The sequence below is a fragment of the Ornithodoros turicata genome, chromosome 4 (genome assembly GCF_037126465.1).
Source record: "Ornithodoros turicata isolate Travis chromosome 4, ASM3712646v1, whole genome shotgun sequence".
NCBI lineage: Eukaryota > Metazoa > Arthropoda > Arachnida > Ixodida > Argasidae > Ornithodoros > Ornithodoros turicata.
Window position 1 is genome coordinate 6,571,037 of NC_088204.1, and position 15,706 is coordinate 6,586,742.

General features: G+C 46.5%; 2 protein-coding genes across 2 annotated transcripts in view; one reads left to right on the forward strand and one right to left on the reverse strand.

The window, feature by feature from the left end:
- Positions 1-15,706, forward strand: part of LOC135390871 (uncharacterized) — a 510,967-nt gene that overhangs the window by 159,737 nt on the left and 335,524 nt on the right. The gene's annotated exons all lie outside the window — the stretch shown is intronic.
- The window catches only part of LOC135390869 (protein O-mannosyl-transferase TMTC1-like), a 184,012-nt gene that overhangs the window by 94,332 nt on the left and 73,974 nt on the right, over positions 1-15,706 (reverse strand). Inside the window, exon 3 of the mRNA XM_064620818.1 lies at positions 12,978-13,051. Coding sequence (XP_064476888.1) covers positions 12,978-13,051 — 74 coding nt within the window. The remainder of the gene's footprint in view (positions 1-12,977; positions 13,052-15,706) is intronic.

Sequence of the window (15,706 nt, forward strand, 5' to 3'; positions counted from 1 at the left end):
TTACTGCGTGGTACATATTGCTTGGATACGTCACCCTCTTCGAAGAGCTTCGAACACGGCATGCTTTGTGCTGCGATGTCAGCGCGACGCTAAGCAACCATAAGGTGGCCAAAAATAATCCGCGGTATATAATACCTGAGCCAATGAAACATAGGAGGAGGAACTCCATAGAGAAAATAATAAACTGAAGCATGTTGCCTTTTCATCAACTGTCATTTTATCCACAGACCGAAAACAGTGGCGCCGCTCGTTGTCAGAGGTGGGTCACCACGTAAAGCCACGCATATGATTATGTGTGACGGAAAACTCGAAACAAAGGTTTGATAACCGGCCGCTTCTGCTCTCAGAAGAAGATGAAATTGGTGACACGTTTGGGCACTCTGCCAAACGTGTTTATGAGCGATAGCTTTTTGTCCTGATCTTTATCCTGATCGTGATATTCGTGCGCGCTCACTCGTTTCGATGCCATGGTAACTTTTTGTTGCTTCTCAGTCATCCACCCTCTCCACAAGTGTTCCGGACGGACCTACGTGCACGGTGTTTTGCCCTTAGTTCTCGGGTCAAAAATGAGTCCAAGAAAAGGTGCCAAATGCTCACTGAGCCAGTTTGCTTTTAAGAAACGTGGTTTTCTTGAAAAAAATTCGTAAAACCAAGTCATTTATACGTCATCCGCTCGAGCACGCCACTCACGTGCCTGCCTCTCTCTCTCTCTCTCTCCCCATGAGCCTCGTCATCACCATTTTTTCTCCCCTGCGCTGAATGATGGCGGGCCCGTAACAGCGGCTATCTATGTTGGTCGGCGCTATGAAGCTATAAGTTTAATATCCCCCTTGTTGCGTTCCTCCACCGGAACAGTGGGTACGCAAAGAACCGACCAACTTCTCCTCTTCTCCTTTCCCCACCGTAACCCCCACGCCCCTGCCCCAATGTCCCATTACGATTCTGATGCCATCTCCCCCTCAGCGTGACCATCCTCATCATCTCCCTTCCATCACGCGTTTTGTTCTTTGATATCCTACGTTCTTTACATCCCCCGTCTCCCTATTTTTCTATCCCTCTCCTTTCTTCCGCGTGACTCAGTGCCTGAGTGACCGATGCGAATCTGAGCTAGGAATAATAGAAAAGGGGGCAAGTCCTTCTTTCTCCAGACACGCACTTCGAGGAGGGAGGGGGACGAGGAATAAAAAAAAGCTCGGGACTACGTGAGAAAATCACGCCACAACCAGTCTTCGCGCTGTTCTTTTTTTTTTTTTTTCGTTCGTTTTTGCCACAACTTCGTATACTTGCTGTTTCTTTTTTGTTATAAGTGCTTTCTTTGCTCGTTATCTGATCTGGGAGAGTGTTTCCGGTATAGAGAGAGAGGGGGGAGATATGCTGCGGGAAAACGTGAAGTAGCCCACTGGAGCTGACTATCAGTTGAGGCTAACGTAGTGGTCTGCCTGTGGATTGATGTTCCACTCTACACGGTTTGTCACCATTGGTCTGTTCATAAATTAATATTCTGAACAATATCATTTACCGTAATTTCACGCGTATACGCCGCACCGCAGATAAGCCGCAGGACGCGTTTTTAGCAACGTTTTCAAAATTTTCTGGCAGATAACCCGCACTCGCAGATAAGCCGCGGGCAATACGAGAAGACTGATTTGCGCGACAAAGGAGACCATAGAGAAGGTCACAAACCTTGTGGTCCATACTCAGGGTCGCCATAGTGTATAACAAAAGAGGTCAGCTCTAGAGTTCTACAAAGATCGGATTGTGCCCTTGTTGGGCGTTTTTCATGGATTGATGGGTCAGTGGTCTTCCAGATGACGTGAATTACTGTCACCACTTTCGTTAAAGCTGCTTGGAGGAATGCACCAGGAAGATCAATCTACTCGAATGTGGACCCGTCCCTGTTACGCACTGTTCGTGCATCGGCAGGGCGGTGCTGTTCCAGAGACACTGTCGGCCCCTTTCGTTAAAACCGGCGTATCGGGAAAATGCCAGGAAAAAATAGTCATCAGATAAGCCGCACCGGTGGATAAGCCGCAAAGCGCCAGTGAGAAAAAAAAATCCCGCATAAGCCGCGGCTAATACGCGTGAAATTACGGTATATTTTATCTCATCTTCTGATCTTTATCAGCATCTGATATCATCATTCGTTCAGGTTCATTCCGCGATATTTCAAACCATGCGACAATCACTGCGCTCGCGATGTCGACTATAGAATGCCAGTTCCTCCTTCAAACAACAGCCTCTGAATCGGTGGGCCACATTAGTGGCGAATTAGCTTGAACCAGCGGCGAGACATGAGTGTTTTTTTTCTTCTTTGTCATTGTCTTTTCGTTTTTCTTATTTTCCACTGTCCCTGCTTATCCTACTTTCTTCTTCTTCTTCTTTTTTTTTTTTTCAAACCGTGCCACTACATTGTTGGTGACCGCGACCAGCTTCGAACCCGCAAGCTTTGGATCATTAATGTTATTATTCCAGGCACGCAGCCTCTCTTCCGCGTCGTTCTTTCCTTCGGTTCCTGTGTCCCCTCTTCATCCCCCTTTTATCACCGTACAAATCGCTTTTCTCTTAGGATAACACCTAGGAAAACAAGTCCTGACGTTCTCCCCAGCAGCTCACCGTGTATATACGATCGTGTAGTATGGTTTATACTCGTGTCAGGCTATGCTTTGCTCGAAGCAAGATGGATGAAGTTGATCGCCGACAAAGATCCGGGCTCATCAGCTTTTGTGTGAGGGCCGGCGCTCAACTATTAATAATATTTAACGCGGCTTAGCGTGCGCTGGATTCGATGTGTTATCGAGCGCTGCTCCTTGTACGCGGACGATTTTTCGAGCTTTATTTGCGGCCGGCATCCACTGGGTATATAGCTGGGGCATAGCGTTGAGGTGGAAGGACCGCGGAAAATCCCTTCTGGGGACGTTACTTTGGGTCGGAGCGCTATTTGTGGGAAGTTTAAGGATAAGTGAACCTGCGTATGCCGTATGGGGTTATAAGTCGAAAAATCCCAAATCGAGAGAAGGGACCTGGGGGCTTAATCGCTTCATCGTTGTTACGGTCGTTACAAGCTAATGAGTGGTGGGAAATTCAAAAAGGCTTGCGGGAAATTTAAAAAAGTGGGCACGTGATAAAACACGTGCACGCCGCTCTTCGCGCGATATGTGAAGGCCGTGGTACACGTCACGCGCAATGTGTCACGTGCCCACCCTTTTGAATTTCCCGCCATTCGTTAGCTTGTAACGACCGTAACGACGATGAAGCGATTAAGCCCCCTGATCGGATTGACCGTCCCATTTGACACGCATGCATTTCCCGTTTCTTGCCCTCCTGTAGCGGGTCCAATAAATTGCGATACGGTCCTAAGTTTTCTTTGGCAGGTACATACTGCTATGTAGATGTCATTGCAGTAAAAATAGTAAAAACGGGATAAGTCGACTTATCCCCTTATTGCATACAGAGGTTCAATTGTTCACATGAACTTCAGAAAGAGAGCTGTATAGACCGAGCTTTTATTTTCATGTTTGGGCGGAAAAGTGCATTCCATGATACGTGTAGTATGAAGATAATGAAAACAAAAACAAAAACACTGAAGACGATTGTAGATTTATTATGGTACAAGCGTTTGGACGGAGTCGGTCCTTCATCAGGCGAAGGCACGTAAGTACGCACTAAGTAGAAAAGTAAACGCGTACAAGCTTCCCGTCCGAAGGCTTGTACCATAGTAAATCTACGATCGTCTTCAGTTTCTTTTAAAATCTCTCTCTTCGTGTTCTTCAACTACGGTCTTGACTGCCCTTCTACGTCTTTGTGCTTATGAAAGTAACGCTTAAAAGTACGACATAATGAGAGTTCGAGGTACTGTCTTACTATATTGTAGGGTTAAGTTCCGCTCCAGATCTATCAAACCATTCGTTAATTACCGGAAAATGGTACTTAAGTAGGTATAAAGACAGCCACAGAGTACGCATGTGTGACGCCGTATTAAATGTTCAGCATGTGCTCACAAAGTACTTCTGCGGTGTCACACTTACGTACGAGCTTGACATGCTCTATTGTGTCGTTTATATGTGTCATCTCCCCATATCCCCCCACTCCTTCCTACTGTCCTCTCTCCATCTGTGCACGTCTGTACGCCGCTCATGGCCACTGTTGCTTCGCGGCGTTAACAAGTAATAAAGAAATAAGAAAGCACGTGTCATTGGTGCGGCGAATATAGCGACGTTTGTCCGGGACCGCAATGGGAAGGATGCCACATCGCTTGAAAGGTTAAGCTTACCACTAAGAGGAGACGGATTAACAGCCGCCAAGAGATTAAGGGGATTAGGTACGACGGCAACGAAGGTGCGGCATCAGAGAGCCAAGTCTTATTCGCTCGACTCACCTGTAAACGCGTGTTCGTGCTATACGGACGCACTTTGCGGTGGCAGACACCGGATGCATTCTGTGGTTGTATTCTGGCCCCGATATTGAACTCTCACGTGGCAAGCATTGTCGTTATTTTTGAAGTTGAAGTTTGCATGCTTCAAACGTCTCACAACGACACGCGAAAACCGTCTTTGTAGGCAGTCGAGAGACCGTGTCGAAGTGATGCATTAAAGGCGCGTTACGGGATACGCGCGACAAGGTTGAGATCGGGGCCCCTTTCAGGAGAAACTGTGCCGATACATCCATCTCTAAGGTGGTGGTGGTGGTGGTGGTGGTGAAAGGGATCGTTGTTGGCCTCAGAGACGTGGGCAACGTCACGACCGCGCCCTGGGGGAATATGCTTCCTGGGCCGACTTCTAAGGGAACTGTGCCGACATATGTCTGAAAGCGTCCGAGGAAAACCCAGGAAAAGCCCCAGACTGCACAGCTGGCATTCTGGGATTCGAACCCGCGTACCTCCGGGTCTCTCCAGCGTCTCTAAACTCTGCCCCGAAACCTATGGAGTGGACCTTTTTCATCACGGCCTACGCGCATGCGTATGACCTTGAGGCGCCGGAGAGGGTTTTTTCCGTCTTCACTAGATGGCGCAGTGTGGGGACGACAGAAGTGGGCACCGGTGGGGAGACCGCACGAACGGCGCGAGCTCGTCGGTCCCACTGCGGACCACTTTTGGTCATTTGCCACGTGGATTTGTTTTGACGCGCTCCGAGCGTAGTTCGCTGGAGAGCCGGTGGGATGCGACGCGTATGTGAAAAAGGTCCATACCTTCAAGCAGCACAACATGTGGTGGAATTCTACCCCACTACTTGATAGTCTTGAAGCCCTATAGGCTCGATAGACTCGACAGCCCCGTAAAGTCACGAATAGAGCCGACTAAGCCGAATAGACTATAGATAGACTTGATAGCAGAATTTCGCCGCTGGTATCAAATACATTTCGGCAAAGGCATTTCGATGTCTTTCTTTTATTGAGAACGCGTATTTCTCGGGTAACTTCTGCAATATTACGCGTGGAGCTCCCAAAGGGTTCTCTGTCAAGCGTTCTTGTGGGTCGGTTGGTTTAAAAAAGAAAAATGTGGAGATGTTGACATTGTGCCTGCCACTCCGACACGCTTTGTGTAGCAAGGCCTCGCTGCCAAGAATCCCAAAACGATGTTTGTTGCACAAAAGTCATAAGGAAGGAGATCACAGAGTGGAACACACATGGCGATATACAGCTGGTCAGTCACAGAGTACTTTCTTGAGGTCAAGAGAGCCGTTGTCGTGTCTATCCAACGCATTCCTGGTAACGATTGCAGAGTTCCAGGCACAGCGTGACGACGCTGTGAGAGTTCAGGTGGGTTGAGTGAAGATGGCATGTAGAAACGGAAGAGCCCCGCAAGCGCACGAAGATTGCCAGGGAGGACAGCATATCGGAAATGGAGAGATTTCCAGGCTGTCTTACGTTACACCAGCTGTACGAAGGGGACCGGTCCTTCGACTGTGTCGTGAATGTGGAGCACCTGGTAGTTACGCGTTAAAAACATGGAACGCTATGTAGAGAGAGTTAAACGCTATGTATGTAGGAAAGAACGCGGAGCAACTATATTCTCTGGGAGAAAAACAGGAGTAACGTTAGTCCCTCTTGGGGGACTATGTTCATCGCCACAGCCGTTAGTCCATGTTGGGACTAAATGCACGGTAGTTTACGGGAGCGTTCTACTGATACGGAGATTGCTGGCAGGCGTCACACACATCTTGCTGAAAGACCTGTTCGCGCTACACTCTTAGAAATGAACTTCACCGCATAGCACGCTCCTAGCCAACCATAATCTCGAATGATATCGTTATGTGCCCTGATTTGTTAAAAACGGGAGGCGTACGCCTTTTCTGTGACAATTATGAACAGCATAAGTGTCACAAAAAAAAAAGGCGTACGCCTCCCGTTCAAAATGTATACATATAGTAATGTATACATAGTATCTTGTGTATTTTCTCATCACGATAAGTAGTATCTGCAATGAATTGTAAATAGTGTCGACAGACGTTGAATCAATTTTCTCAAACAGTTTACGGCGTATAGGGACTGTTCGCAGTGTTGGCGAGTAAATTTCGGGATCAAAGGGAATAAATAGGGAGTAACTGCAAGCTGCAGTTGCTCTTCAGTTCACTGATCCCCCACCCCCCTTAGAGTGTACGCGATAGTACCTTATGCAGTTATGCTCCACCGGTTATTCAGCCATATTGCGCTATCGTGTGAGCTCACTACGAAGAATGTTTCAGCCAAAGTGCCTGCACAGAAGGACATCTCCACGTGTACATTATGGTGCCAGTAAAGCGAGGGAGGAGAGAGAGTGTGTCTCTTTTAGCGAACCTTCCCATTAGTATTCAGCGCACGGTGAGCCACTTATAACCGACGGGCCCACTCGCAGTCACCGTCCAAAGACTCAGTGAGGGAGGCACGAAAAAGGAAAAAAAAAAGGGAAAGATATGAATCTCTAACGAGAGTAGGCACGCCTGTTACACGCTGACAACGATTAAGTGTACTTAAATGAGTACATTATACATAAATTGCGACGCGCCTCTTTTGTTTTTAATTGAAGCGCGATATATTCGAGCTTTTCTTTGCTTTCTTGCGCTTTTCTCTTTTTTTTTAATTTTTATTTGCGAGTGCGTTTCCAGCGTGGCTGCTAATAAAGCGGCCTCGTCAAGTGTCCTAAAGGCAGTGGTTTTTATATGTACCTTTGTTTTCCTGAAACGCCATGAACGTGAGAAGATGGAGATAAATTGGTGAAAGGTTGGGGAGCTCGTAAAGTTTACGGTCGAGGAGGAAAAGTCCGCGAACGAGTCAGGTGATGACGGTTCGGTGTCCTTTGGCACGAAAGCGACTATGGGTACTATGGGCCTACTGAGCTCAAGACCACAAGCCCAAGATAGTAGCAATGTGGGAGAGGTAAACATGGCATCCAGCATCTCTTGTGAGGTGGTCGACGTTATTCGTGGTCTTATCCTCAGGCACGTTAAGCATCGATGAAAGATGAAAGTCACTGAAAAGGTTAGCCAGCTGTAGGGATCGAACCCACATCTTCTGGATCATCTGTCCCTTCTATGTTGTTCCAGCCTCAGAACATCAGTTTCTCTCTTGTTCTACGTTAAGCATGTTCCCGCACATTTGCGTGTAAATTTGCTACAGATCGTCACACGCAAATTGCGCACTTTCGGGACAGGTACGTGAAGCAAATTACCCAGCAACAGGGTGAATGGGTATTACACACAAATACCGGCGCAAGGTATCATTTTTGGTCGTGGTAGGAAGTAAGCTATAGGTAGATGATGGCTGCTTCATTTCAAGGCGCGACACTTTGGATCTCTTCAAATAATACGATTCACCTAGAATGTCTCGCTCACATACAGAAGTGCGTGGTCCAGGAGGAATTTGTCGTTGGCTATCATTCGGCCAAATTCTCAGGGTGCGAAGCTTGTACTGCTCCACATACTATACGTTTTAAGAGTGCGAACAATGACAGTGCTGCTTTGCTCGCTGATATTACAATCCGTTATCTTCCGTTTTTTTTTCTTTCTGTAATCAAACTCAAACTCAATTACCATCCGGTTGCGTTATACATCTTTATGTATGTGGTCTTTTCAGTTCGCAGCCATTCACATGCTGATTGTTTTTTATTACACAGATATACTAACAGTGTATGAAAACAGACTCCATAACGCTCTAAGAAAAAAAGGCGTGAAAAGGTGGTAACTTCTATAGTTACCACCTAGGTCAACATTGCGTCTGATAAAGGGTGTGAAAGGGTGGTAATAGCAATTATCATGTATCCAAATTGCTGCAAAAAGGCGTACGCCCCCACTCGCTCACCGAATCATTAGTAGGTAGAACTTTGTGATCTTTTAAGCACAACATATGCGACAACTATTGCCTCCTAAAAGGTGTAACTACTCCATCCCTTGTTTCCATCCTTCGCGAAGGATGGAAACAAGAAGCAGCATATCGAAAGACAGTATAAGGATTTGACAGTAACAGATATAGCGAAGCGAGGTAAAGAAAACGTAAGAGACAATTTGAAAACCGGTACTACCACGTCACAGTTTCGAGTTAATCTTAACCACCGTTTCGCATTTACGTTCTAGAAGCAAACTAAACAGCATACGTTCCTACGGGGACGAAAGACGCCTCTTCTTAATTTCTCGGGAGGCCGTACTCCGGCGCGTCGACCGTGCCCGCGTTGCGTGTGCACGTATTAACTTCCGCCCAGACTTTCCAGACTACGAAGCAGACGCTTGGATCAGCACCATAGTATAGCGGGCATATAGGGAAAACTACCGCAGCTAGCTTCCTCCCATCAGAAGAGTTCTTTCTCGGGGAAGCATTTCCGGCGCAATTAGGGCGCCTTTCTTGCGCGCCGCACTCTCATTGGCCATGAAGTGAACGCAGGCGCCCCTCGTAGTTAAATTACGCAACGCCTCGGCTTTAAAAGGAAAACAAAGGAGACGCTGTTACGAGGATTTATAAAGGTTAATTCGCGACAGAGGCGCGCTTACTGTGTTGTGCGGATAATCTTATTGGTGGCGTCGCGTGTGGGTTTTATGTTAATCTAGTTTGCTTGTTGGGGCTTTGTAATGCAGGCTGCTTTTCGAGTGTTTTTTCTTTCATTTCCTGACGAGCACGTCTACACTCTTAAAAATGAACTTCACCGCAGAGCACGCTCCCAACCAACCATCATCTTGAATGATATCGTTATCTACCCTGATTTGTTGAAAACGGGAGGCGTACGCCTTTTCTGTGACAATTATGAACAGCATAAGTGTCACAAAAAAGGCGTACGCCTCCCGTTTTCAACAAATCAGAGGAGATAACGATATCATTAGAGGTGATGGTTGGCTAGGAGCGTGCTATGCGGTGAAGTTCATTTTTAAGAGTGTAGCTCTGAAATGAACGATATTGAGAAACGGGAAGCTGGTGCTGGGTGAGTGATGATGGATGGACATGTGTTTGTATGGTACGGTAGCGACGAGCTGATCATGTGCATCCTTAAAGATTAACTTCACCGCATAGCACGTTCGATCTTAGCCAACCATCATCTCGAATGCTATCGTTATCTGCCCTGATTTGTTGGAAATGGGAGGCGTACGCCTTTTTTGTGACACTTATGCTCTTCATAATTGTCACAAAAAAGGCGTACGCCTCCCGTTTTCAACAAATCGGGTCCGGTAACGATACACTGTTAAAACAGAACTTCACCACATAGCACGCTCGTAGACAACCATCATACCGAATATCATTCTGTGTCATGCTTGTTCAAAACAGGGGGGAGGCGCCTCTCTGGGACAAGATAATCTGTCACAGGTAGGCGCCTCATCGGATTTTCAACAAATCGATGCACAGAATGGTATAATTCACAATAATGGTTGGCTAGGAGCGTGTTATGTGATGAAGTTTAGTTTTAAGAGTGTGGAAGGAAGTATGGAACAAAGAATTTTGGCTAGTGCAGCTGTATACTACAAAGAACGCTAAAAAACAAGATTGTAAATAAACCGATAAAAATGGGCACACCTTCCCGCGACTCAACTACGAAAGCAATAATTCCGTTCGAAAGGTTGTCCTCCTGATAGCGCACATAATGGGTAACAACGTTGCTATTTTAAGCCTCAGCGATACCACCATTCGTTTAATGCCCTCTTTCGCTTGGTTTCTATTGAACCATCATCGTCTGCCCGAAGGAATGTTTGGTTCTTTCCTTCAGTTACTTTAGGCTGAGCTTCTCTCGTGTCGTTGATTCACAAAGAGTTAAAGAAATAAAGAGAGAGAGTGTGAGAAAGTGTGCCTTCTTTCCCGTCTCATTTGAATTGTTACAATCCCGAGAATCACTGACGCGCACTTCCTCATCCGACGCAAAATGGAAAGACGGTCATTGTCGTCGGAGTGCGTCTTTGGCTCGTGCTAATTATGCTAATTAGCGCGACGGAGTAACTTTTGAAAAGACTTTGTTTTACGAAGTTCCTTTTCTGCGCCTCGTATTGGAAGACTCCTTTCTGGCGGCTGCTTAGTTGATGCCATAATTAGTGCGGCGCAGCATGATCCCAGATATCTTTGCGCCAGAAAATTGCAACTCAAACTCAAACTCGATGCACTTCCACCACCCGCACTCGCTCCTTCGTGGCGAAACGGGAGCGGATCCCAGCAAGGGCTATGTTGTTCCAGGTTTTCTCATTTGATTTCGTCATTGAGCAAGCCATTGGAAATGTTTTTGTTTAATGATTTGCTTTGTTTTTTGTTTTTTTGTCCTGTTTGTTTTGTTTTGTTGTATAATGTTTGTTTAATGATGGTTGATTAATGTGTTTGTTTAAATGAATTAAACTATTAAAATGAATTAAATACTGGCGAGGCGGGAGCGGATCCCAGCAAGAGCTGTGTTGTTCGAGGTTTGCTCAGTTGGTTTGATCATCGAGCAAACCATTAAAATGCGATCATACGTGCGGCAACTACAGTCTAAGAAGAAAAAAATAAAAAGGAATGAAAGGAAGAAGTTTTGATAAAATATATATAAAAAAAAACAAGCGAGCTGATATAGCACATATCCATGACGTCCCATGTTGTCCATGAAACACCTTTGGCGTGTGGCTTCTGTCACATCGGCCAAAGCAAAATATGTTTAAATGGCTGCCAGCGTGAGCGCGCCCTAAAGGTAAAAAAAAAAAAATAATAATAATAATAAGCACCGCACTTCGGAAATTGGAAAACGTATTGATTATGAAAAAGAGTTAAAACTTGGGCTGGTTGGTAACTCATAGTTAGAAAGATAAAACCTTCAGTGCAGGGAAATACGTGGACGATACACAAAAATAGACAAGGTACTGTGTCCTCGTCTTTCCCTGCACTGAGGGTTTTATCTTTTTAAATATTGATCGATGTAATGACGAGTTCAGGTATAGTCATTTCATGGCAACACGACCTAGCGCTCGGAAACTGCTAGGTCGGCGCCCGAGCTGGATCACGTGACCGTTGCCATCCGAACATGAGCGCCAGGAATCTAGCGGTTTTAGTCGCTTGGATCACGCTAGGGGCACCGCGGTCGCTCGTCTTCGAGTTCTGTCGTCTGCTAATCCACGTGAACTTCGACGTGCGGGCCAACGAGGGCCCTCTCTACCCTCGCGATGCGGATATGGGACCATCGCCGGATATAGTAGGGCAACCGCTGCCCGATCACTTCGAGGCCCGGCGGAAAAAGTGCCAGCTGGCAAATTCCTGGCGCTCGGGAAGTGCCACGCAAACATGCGAGATCTGGCAAAAAAAAAAAAAAGTTGGCACGAAATGATTATCCGAATTCGCCATAAGGGTTCTGTTCCTTTACGGCAGGCTACAGACCACAATAACAGGCTTTTGACGGAATCTCTTTTCCATTCAAACGTGTGGGGAATTGTGTGAGCAAGACTTCTCTGACCGTTGGTCTTTCGTGTGGGAAGTTTGCTTCCTTTCCCGCCGTGACCTTGCTGCTTCCGTTATATAATATATACTGTTTGTTTTTGTGTTAAAACTTTAGCTGTGTTTTGAGATTCGTGTATGCGTGCCTTCCCTTTTTGCTCCCTAGTCTCGGACGTTTTCGATATGAAAAGGACTTTGGCATTTCAGGGCCTATATGTATTGCCAAAACCATTAGTCCCTTTCGGAGCTAAACGTACGGAAGTTGGTGCGAATTTCAAGGACTATTTGCAGGGCTATAGCGTGTAAATTTTAGGGTCAGGGGACGAAAAATAGGGAGCGGTTGCGATCTAAGGGACTAGAAGCTACATTTTCTTCCCAGTTCATTCCTTGTTTTTTCTGTTTTCCTTAGAGTGTATTGCAGTGTAGACCTGGTACTTGGAAATATTCTTGTCTTAACACACCAGGTATGTCTCAGCGCCGCCTTCACCAGACGTTGAGGCTCTTAAAGTGTCACACAAACTATAGACCATAGTTTGTGACATCGAAGTTTTTAAATTCCGTGTTAGCGCCGCGAAGCAACTGTGGCTATGAGCGACGTACAGACGTGGACAGATGGAGAGAGGAAAGCAGGAAGGAGTGGGAGACAGGGGGTTAGTATGCGTCCTAGGCCGACTTCAGGGGGAACTGTGCCGACATTCGTCTGGGAAGTCTTCGGAAAACCCAGGGAAAACCTGAGAGAGCACAGCCGGTGACAGGATTCGAACCCGTGTCACCTCCCAGTCTCGGCGTGGAAGGCGAAACCACTACACTCTTAAAAATGAACTTCACCGCATAGCACGCTCCTAGCCAGCCGTAACCTCGTTATGTGCCGTGATTTGTTGAAAGCCGGAGGCGTACGCCTTTTCTGTGACACTTATGCTGTTCATAATTGTCACAAAAAAGGCGTACGCCTCCCGTTTTCAACAAATCAGGGCGGATAACGGTATCATTAGGAATTATGGTTGGCTAGCAGCGTGCTTTGTGGTGAAGTTCATTTCTAAGAGTGTATGCCACGGCAGCTGGTCATCGAAGTGTATGGCGTTCTTTTTTTGCTAGCTTGTCGCTTTATGGGTGGCGTTGCCCCGAAGCAAAACAGAACTTACCTATGATAGCAAAGGAAGGCGACGAGAAAGAAGAAACAACAGAGCACTTCAGCACGCCCAACGATGCTCGATACCTGAAACATATACAGGAATTAGTGCGTCGCAACAAAAATACACGCTATTAAAGAGATCGTCACACTTTGATAGATGTGGGACATCGCATCATGCACTCTCTTAGAAATGAACTTCACCGCGTAGCACACTCCTAACCACCCATCATCATCATGAATGTTATCGTTATCTGCAATGATTTGTTTAAAACGGGAGGCGTACGCCTTTTTTGTGACAATTATGAAGCATAAGTGTCACAAAAAAGGCGTACACCTCCCGTTTTCAACAAATCAGGGCCGATAACGATATCATTCGAGATGATGGTTGGTTAGGAGCGTGCTACGCGGTGAAGTTCATTTTTAATAAGAGTGCACGCTTTGCACTACACAACTAGAGCATGGAGGAGAAAACAGTCATTTTTCTACGTGTTGTACACCCTCATCAGAACAGAACTCTACCGCATAACACGTTGTGCGCCAAACACTGCCACGAATGATGGGGTTATCATTCTGATTTGAAGAGAGAGAGACAGAGGGGCGTACGCCTTTTTGTAGCAATTATCGTATATCCAAATTGCTACAAAAAGGCATACCCCCCCCCCCCCCCCCCGCCCCTCGCTCTTCGAATCAGAAGCGGCACCCCTGTCATTCGTGGCAATGATTGGAGGACAACGTGCTATGCGGTGAAGTTCCGTTCCGAGGGTGCAGTTGGCGAGATCGAAACCTCCGCGCCAAGCTGTGACGTCAGAGGTGCGAGAGAACCTCGGCCATTCGCATTGGTTCTCCAAAGCACGTGACCTCACCCGTGGCTGCCTCACTGGCAGGGATGCCGTCTCGATTATTCGCTGAGCAAATTTTCTGCACGTCTGTTACCCATCTGCTGTAGACCTTGAAACGCGGGTCCACATCGATGCGTGGATCCATCTTTTACGTTTTTCCGGCGGAACTTAGGGCGAAAGCCTCCTTAACTTTATAATGCTTTAATCACTAGAAGCCCTGGTGAAAGCAACGTAGCGGTACAAATTATGGCGAAACAGAGGGGACTGTTGAACTGGGTACAGTACCTTGACAGAAATACCGGTATTAATGGCGTCATCTTCGGTTCGAGGATGCCAGCTATGACATCACTACGCGGTTGCCAATTTCGGCATTCCTTTGGTAGGCGTCACCATTTGAAAGTTGGCTTCACCTCATTATCGAAAACGGATTTGGGAAGGCAAAGCAAGCTGCCACAGCCGCATTAAACTAACCTAAAACTATGCCAACCAGTTTATGATGTCTTAGGTTAGGTTAGTGAGAGATTAGGTTAGGTTAATGCGGCTGTGACAGCTAGCCTCTCCCCCTATCGAAACACATTCGGTGACGCAGGGCAAGCTGCCGCAGCGGCTCTAACCTAACCTGAACTATCACTAAACTAACCTAAGACATCATAAACTCGGTTAGTTTAGTGATAAATTAGGTTAGTTTAGTGCGGCTATGGCAGCTTGCCCTGCCTTCCCAAATCCGCTTCGATTATGAGGTGAAGCCAACTTTCAAATAGTGACGCCTACCAAAGGAATGCCAAAATGTGTGTACGGCGCGGATGAACTGCGGTGTAATCTGACATTCGGTCTATATCGTGTTCGCCTCTGATAACATTTTCTACTCGAACTGAAGAGAATAGTACAGAGGCAGAACGAAACTCCGCTTGTGAAAACACTTATTAACATAGTAGATGGCAGTGATGTGATGGAGCCTCTTTGCAGTCAAGGTCTCTCATATTTCGTGGAGTTTCACAATGGACCATTTTCCTGAGATGTGGCGCCCTCTCGAATGTCGTCTGCTACAGGCTGAAAACAGGTGCACGTGGGAAGGCACCGCGGTTTCGTTTTCGCGTCTTTCGTTCCAGCGTACTACGTGTGTTCACTTTTTGAATATCAATCTGAGTATCAATCGAGCCCTGTTTCTGCTGATTCTCTCTATACAGTGTCCGTTTGATGTACGCAACATATGACCCTGGAGCCCGCCGCGCCATTCCATGCCAGACCAATAAGCTGTGCGCCACTGTTATGAAGAAGAGGAAGAAGATTCTAGCGCTTGTTGGGGGAGGGGGGAGGGATATATTTATTAGACCAAAGGCAAAAAAAAAGGGGCGAAAGGTCAGCCAAACGGGACGTCGGCTTGCTATTCCGCGAAGAAAAAAAAAGTGAAAGAATAACATAAATAAAAAAGAAGAGAGTTAGGAAATAAAGGATAAACTAACAAACGCTGAAAGAAGGATGAGATAGATTAAAGACAAAGATGACAACAACAAAAAAGAAAAGATGACTAACAGACGGTGAAAGAAGGATGAGATGGATTACAGAAGATGACGACTTTGATGATGATGCGCTTTTTGGGTGTAGTGCAGTCATCCTGCATTAACGCTGATCCCTATCGTTCCTGTGTCTTTTCCTTACATTTTTGGTGCCGAAATCAGGAGGACGTAGCCTCAGTCATTGACAGGAAGGATTCCAGGAACGGGAAAATTGTAGTTGCGTTAGCGTAGTATAGCGGTTCCGGCTGTTCTCAGCCAGAACGAGAGCCGCGCATGCACTGTGCATTCTCATGCAAATGGTCCATTCTATAGCTCATCATACATTAATTATACCAAGGCGCATCGAGTGCCACGCGGTGCTCGACTGTCGATCACCTGAGCTG